Source organism: Macrobrachium rosenbergii, chromosome 20 (assembly GCF_040412425.1).
Source record: "Macrobrachium rosenbergii isolate ZJJX-2024 chromosome 20, ASM4041242v1, whole genome shotgun sequence".
Taxonomy (NCBI): Eukaryota; Metazoa; Arthropoda; class Malacostraca; order Decapoda; family Palaemonidae; genus Macrobrachium; species Macrobrachium rosenbergii.
In genome coordinates, this window is record NC_089760.1 from 14972501 (window position 1) to 14980000 (window position 7500).

Genomic DNA, 7500 nt, shown 5'->3' on the forward strand with positions numbered 1-7500 from the left:
ATACAAAACCTACATACATTTCCTTTTTACAAATGGATACACTAACAACACGTTGAAGCGTGTTTGTCATAGTACTACTCATTCTCCTGTGCATACATAATCATGCGCTATCAAAATTTCACGGGAAATGACATTATAACAAAACTAGTGATAATAAGTAAATATATATATATATATATATATATATATATATATATATATATATATATATATATATATATATGTATGTGTATATATCTACAGACATATATATATGTATATAAATATGTATATTATATAATATATATAAATTATGTAAGTATATATAAATATATATATATTTATATATTATATATAAATATATAATATGTATATATAAATATATAAAATATATATTTATATATATATATATATATATATATATATATATTGCTTTGCAAATGTATTCACTGCTTATACTGTCAAAGCTACTTTTAGAAGAAAAGGGGACAGGATCTTAAATACAGCACGAAAGTGTTTTCGTTATTTGATTACCTATTCCACGAAGAACTAAGATCTGTCAGTAAGGGTAAAATTATCTGTTGCAACAATTTTAGCAAGGGTATATATGCAGAAAAATTAACAGAAACATCCATACTTATAATTGATAACCCACTATATAAATTATAATAATATATATATATATATATATATATATATATATATATATATATATATATCTTCTTCTTTATATTTTCCTATTTTTGTATATGCGTGCCTATTATATATGTATATATATATATATATATATATATATATATATATATATATATATATATATATATATATATATATATATATATATCTATATATTATATATATGTATATATGTATGCATGTATGTATGTATGTATGTATTAATTAGTGCAGCTGGCTCTCTTAATTTTTCTGAACATATACACTTTCTAAAAGTGTGGGGAAACAACAATTTTACCCCAAATGACTAACCTCAGCATATCATGGTACTGTTAAGCAAATAAAGAAAGCTCTTTGCGTGTATATATATTATATATACATATATATATGTGTGTATATACATATATGTGTATATATATACATATATATTCATATATAGTGTTTGTATATATACAGATATATGTATATATTTATGTATATATACAGATATATGTATATATTTATCTATATATATATATACAAACAAAGAGCTTTCTTCATTTGTTTAACAGTATCAAGAAATACTGAGATTAGTCACCTTAGGTAAAATTGTTGTTTCCACACTTTTAACAAGCGCACATATACAAACTAATTAATAAAGAGAAAGATATGCACTGAGCACGAGATATACAGAGTATATATAAATAATATATATATATATATATATATATATATATATATATATATATATATATATATATATATATATATATATATATATATATATATATATATATATATATATATATTATTGGGCAGAATATATAAAAAGAAACCTCTCTTTTAATGTTTTTTCATATAATCGCTTGGTGAAAGCGTGTAAACTATTGAATATATATATATATATATATATATATATATATATATATATATATATATATATATATATATATATATATATATAACAAAGCATCCGAGAACCACGGTTTTTCACAAAAAGAGTGGGTGATAAATAGAGGCCAACTCTTCTCATGAAATATATTTTTGTACAAAATAATGTTATTTCGCCTGCACATTCAGTCGTGACCCATTATTGGCTTGAGCTCTTTAGTGCCAAATGGCTATGGGCGCTTCTGTCAATTGATGCATATTTAAATACATTAAAACATATCGTTTAACCGAGAACATCACAACTATGCTATGCAATTTTGTTATGTGACTGTTTATTTTTTTCTTTTTAAATGTCTGGTCAAAGCACGACAAAAAGGGACGTATCTTTTAAGTTTTTGTTGCTTCCACCAAGGAATTTATGCTTTCCGCTTTTTGTCTGTTTTGTATGTCTGCTTGCGGTTTCGATGTAAACTTTGTGAAAGCATTCATTGGTTGATCTCATCCAGATGAAAAACTCTTGATCGGCATCGATAAAGATTTGTTGATTTCTGCAAAAGGAACCACACCATGTTTTTCCTGATAACCACTAATCGTTTCTCGTCTGGACGAAGTCACCCACGAACGTTCCCAATTCGTTTTATCAAAATCCGTTCATCCGTCGTTGGGATATTTTGCCAAAATACAAACACACAGACATACACGGATGACAGCAAATACGTGCTCGAACCGGTAGTTTCTTTTATTATTATTATTATTATTATTATTATTATTATTATTATTATTATTATTATTAAGGAACTTGTGATTTTGGTTCGGCTGGTTTGTTTACTAGTTTGTGTGGTTGTTGACAGTATTACATAAAATTTTATTAGGTGAGTTTTGCAAGAACCTAACAAAAGATGGTCTCGTGGCAAGCAGCCAGTGATCAGATTTTGATTTTTCGTAAAAGGTCGGGATTTGGATAAGAAAAATCTTTCAGGGTATCTGGGTGGATTGTTCACCTAAAGTAGGTTTCTGGTCTCCGAACGCTCTCGTTATCCTAATGATTGCTGTTATGAATGCTTCTGCCGTGGATGCTCTGTTTTAGGTTCAGTTGTTAGTTTATTTGTCTCTGAGTTTATTAGTGGGATTACGGAAAAGGATAAGGGTGAATTTTAATGAAAGTGTTACCCATGGTGGGTTTCGTCATTGACAACAAATGAATAGGTTTTGGGAGAGACAGGAATGTGACTTTTGGGGAGAATAGCTTAATTTGGGCTGGATTGCTCAGTTTTGCTTGAAATGTTCCAGGCTTAAGAAACTGAATCCTTACGTCACAACAAGCCATTTACATCGATGAAACAGTTGCTCATAAGGGTTTCACGATGGCAGATATATGCATTCTTTGAGTGCTTTTCTACTGCTTATTACCATCGTACACATAAACACTGCCCTTTATGATTTTAACATATTTAGCCAAATTTTATTGCCCTAAAATCATGCAGGGCAAGCTGTGTTTAAAATGAACATATTGATGGTTGCTTTGCAATTACCATAGTGGAGGTGTGTAATTTCTTATTGTCCCTTCAAGTTAAAAAAGGCAATGGTTTTTCTCATTTCTCCTTCATAAACAAAAATGAATCATAGTCTTTTGTTTTGCTTCATTTTTTGCACTTCCATCCCTTGAAGATTTTGCTCGGCATCTGTATCTCTTTTTTTCCCCTGCTCTGCTCGAGATCAGGTCCACTCATGGGTCCGCCTGCGTAAGAAATATTAAAAAGGAACGGATGGAGACTCAAGTTTTTATCGTCCACAGAATCATTTTCCACTGTATGCACATGTCTTTTACCCAAAACTTCTCATTAAAAGGAAGGGTTTAAAAAACTGAAAGAAGGCGTCTACACGAAAATCTTTGGTATTTACTTTTTTTTAATCTGGTTATATCCTGGATGCGTTCATAACCAGGGAAAGTTCAACTATCATCCTCTCATAATTCAGAAGATTCAATGGGAACTCTTCAGTAACTGATAACTTGAATTCCTTAAAAATACTCATGTAATATTTCATGGAAGCTCAAAATATGCTATTAAAACGAACTGTCGTTTAATGAAAGCTCAGAAATACTTTTGAAGGTTTAAATTCTATTTGAGAAATGAATATTTAAAGAAATTTTTTTTTCTTAAAAGGCTCAGTCACTCTTCAGAAAGACGAAAGTCTCATCTGTTCAGTCCTTAGCGACAGAAAAACATCGATCACTCAAAGGAAGCCTTAGAAGCGTTCTGAAAATACTCTGATTTCTTTACGCCTCGAAAATATCTCCGTAGGAAATCCTCCTACCATTTGTTTCTTAATTTAAGCAGTGTTTGATGCAGGTGAAAGTGTGATGGTTTAGTTACCTGTCAGACTGTAGTCCTCTCATAAGTCCTTATCCTTACGTAGGTTTTCATCTTATTTTCTCCTGATAAACTGAGTTCAGACCATTCATGTCAAAATTTGAAAGTGTCACATTTGACATGCTAAGAAAATTTTTCAAGATTACTAGTTATGACAAATAATAGTTATTTGGGGGGCTTAAAATGGTATCTGAACTTCACAATCATTTGTCAGGCAATAACTATTGTTATCGAGCGTTTTATATAAATTAACTGAGCCTTCAGTAGTTGTAATGAAGGTTCTACCCATTCCGTGAAAATCTTATAAAATTTATAGAAAAACAGTGAAGATTTACCGTGAAGTCCTTCGAGGCTTTAAAGAACAAAAAGATTTCAGGATCTCTGTTCGAGTTTCAAGGATAGATAAATGAGTCTTTTCTAAAGATTAGTTTAAGATCTCGTACAACAAGAGAATTACTACGGACTTTCGAGGTATCAAGGAAGGGAAAGTGAAAACTAGACACTGAGCCTCCCTTGAAGTCTTAAAGGGTACTTAGAACTCTCTTATTCCAATAAAACTTGAGCGTTTATATTAAAAAGTTTTTATGAAAAGTGTAAATTCAGTTTATCGCGAGAAAATTAGTTGAAAATTAACTTTTAAGTTAATCTCATGACTCATGAAAGCTAAGATTCTCTTATGTGTAAGAGACAAAAATACAACAGTAAAATGTAATCAACTGATCTGACAGGTAGCCGCAATATGCCACTTTTACCTGCGTCAAACCCTGTGTAATTAAGCTACAGATGAAGGGCTCAATCACGATCCGAATTGTAATTAGTACGAGAATGCTGTCAGGGCAGAAATCTTGGATTCATAATGTGTAGCAAGAAAAGTAAGTTCTGAAATGCAGACTGCTGTATTTCTGGATTCATTCATTTTTACACTTGTAATAAACCTGATGGAGTCTGTTGTGAATGGCAGTGGACATGGAGAGGCCTAACTAGCAGTGAAAGTGAACCATTATTTTTCATTTCTAGAAACATCTGCCATAACCTCAATACTGGTGTCCACAGGACACATTATCCATTATTTTTAACTTAAGACTTTAAGCCCATGATATACTGTACCGTCCGGGGTATGTGATAATGGACAAGCCTGGCTGTCCTGCCTTCTGTGTTATTCCGCCTGGTAAGGGTAAAGGTCTTTAAATCTCTCTAATAATTTTGATTTATATAAAGATGAATCATTCACACTACTTTGGTATCATCTACGAGTGATTGGAATTCGTCACTCTGCTGAGTGGAGCAAAATGCCAAGGTCAAAGTCACACTAGGAAGTCAAATGTCAAGTAGAAAGTATATTTTTGAAAGTAAATTTCTAGTCTGAGGTCTAGGTCATACTTAGAGGTTAAGGTCAAATAAGAGTTGCCACAACCTGAGAAATTGAGTTTCACAAACATTCCTTGTTCCCCTACAGGCGTTTACCCAAACTTTGATGATTTTACTCGTTTCTGTTTCCCTTCAATGAAGAAAGGAAAAAGTACTCGCTCATGTTTAAAGGGAAATGCCTACTGTGCCTGGATGCACGGAGCCACGAGTGGCTCTCTCTCTCTCTCTCTCTCTCTCTCTCTCTCTCTCTCTCTGTGTGTGTGTGTGTGTGTGTGTGCAGGCAAAAACTGGTTAACACATATAGTAATTATTCATTTCATGTAATCGTACACCTCGTACAGTTTTTCCCCATCTCGTCTTGTTTTAGCACTATTATTCGTTCATTTGTGCTAGCGTGCCTCTTTGCTTGAGAAAATTTCAATGAAATTTTTGTCCTTACTTGAGTGTGTGTATTCAATTATATGTATTCATTTATATTGAAGTCTGTGGCAAAACAGAAGGAAAAATTTATGAAGAAAAGTCATTACTAGTAATTACGAAATTATGACTCATCTCTCTCTCTCTCTCTCTCTCTCTCTCTCTCTCTCTCTCTCTCTCTCTCTCTCTCTCTCTCTCTGCGTGCAGTATGGTGTAAAGCTATGGTCAGATACACAGATACACGAACAGAAATTCCAAGAACCAACCCGTCCATTTAGTAGCAAGAAATCCCGTATGCTATATAGGTTACCTATAATAAAAGGCTGGTAGATTCGGATGATTAAGTTTTGTCGACTTGCTAGGTCTCTCTCTCTCTCTCTCTCTCTCTCTCTCTCTCTCTCTCTCTCTCTCTCTCTCTCTCTCTCTCTCTCTCTGACACGACAGTTATATTCCTGAAAAATGATTCGTGCGTTTAGCCATATATGGATGGTAATACCCTTCCCTCATATTTGCCATAAAATGAGTTAATATTAAAGCATCGTCATTATTTTCTGCCTGAGTGTTCCCTGCCCGCTAGAACCACATCGTGAGGGTAAGACAAGATCAAAACTTACCTGGCCTCGCTATGACATGTGTCCATGATGAACGAGGACAGAGAGAAAGAGAAAAGGGAGAGAGAGAGAACCTGAGATTCTCTTCTTCAGGTCACAGAGGAGGAACACCCCCCCTAGTCACTCCCGTCTTCGAAGAGACATTCTCTTCGATTTCTCGCCCTCCCCCCGGGGCCTGCCCTGGCTCGAGCCTTTCCCTTGCTCGGGGCAACGCCTATTTTTTCTCTCTCTTTCCCCTCTCGCTTCAGGGACAGAGAAAAAAATAAGGGAGCTTGATAAACCTTATTGTTTTCAGCGGAATTTCTTCTTCCCTGTCACCTAGTTAGGAAATTCGGTAGCTTGTGGCGTTTTCCGAAAGTTAAGTTTGAGCAATCGTGCGGTTTTTTCCAAGCTCTGAATTACTCTTACGTTGCTCTACCATCTCTCTGACTTCATTCGCTCCTTTGAGCCTCTAGTTGGGTTTCCTTCTAAAAGGAAGTTTTTATCCCGACTTAAAGGAAATGAAAAATTCCTCTCGTGGCATCTGCGCTATTTTCTCTTAAATTTTTCTTTACCACGAATAAAAAGGAAGAATCACTCCAGAAATCTGTCATTAGAAAGGACTCTTTTTCTAACTTGTTGGAAAGGGATAAAGATGAAAGCTACTGTTTGTCTAAAAACTGAACCAAACAAAAACAGACTCGGCAAATCCTAATCATCTTCTAAACGAAACAAAACAGGAAACAGTCTTCTTCAAACAACATCCATTATCAACACTTGCGAAATATTTACCTTTTGCTTCACAGATACTTTTTCCAAGAGGGCTGAAGTTTCACTTTGTATCGGTATTCCTCCCAACTACGATTCACTGTTTGAAGGCTAAATGCATGACACTTGTTATATCAGCTGTTGCAGGAGCACAGTGATTATTCAAAACAACATTCACTTTTCAAGCTGCTTGAGGCAACGTTCTCTTCCTCCATTTCATTTGTTGCTCTTCCTTTACTTTATTATGATTACTGTGTAAATCACACTCACACTTAAACACCATCAACATACCACTAAACTAACGATGTTTAAACTCTTATGGTCGCTTTCGTCTACCTGGTATTCTTGATAAAAAAAAAATTCCAGTTGGCACTTGAATTTGGCACTGTTTTATTGGAAATACGTCGAACAGAAACCTAAAGAAAAAGAAAATTAATCAACATATGGAGCAAGACGATCAT

General features: G+C 33.7%; 2 protein-coding genes across 8 annotated transcripts in view; one reads left to right on the forward strand and one right to left on the reverse strand.

Annotated features, from left to right (window-relative positions):
• LOC136849064 (kinesin-like protein KIF26B) overlaps positions 1–7500 on the reverse strand; it is a 591672-nt gene that overhangs the window by 583668 nt on the left and 504 nt on the right. For 2 of the 6 annotated variants that reach the window (XR_010856224.1, XM_067121979.1), the window contains exon 1: positions 6296–6445. Coding sequence is in view for 4 of the 6 variants with exons in the window: in XM_067121979.1 (XP_066978080.1) it covers positions 6296–6321 (26 nt within the window). In the remaining 2 variants the exon portion in view is untranslated. Of the gene's footprint in view, positions 1–6295; positions 6446–7063; positions 7456–7500 lie in introns of those variants that run through there. The other 4 variants (XM_067121976.1, XM_067121975.1, XM_067121978.1 and 1 more) reach the window with 3 other exon arrangements.
• LOC136849065 (protein Star-like) overlaps positions 1–7500 on the forward strand; it is a 252643-nt gene that overhangs the window by 191859 nt on the left and 53284 nt on the right. The gene's annotated exons all lie outside the window — the stretch shown is intronic.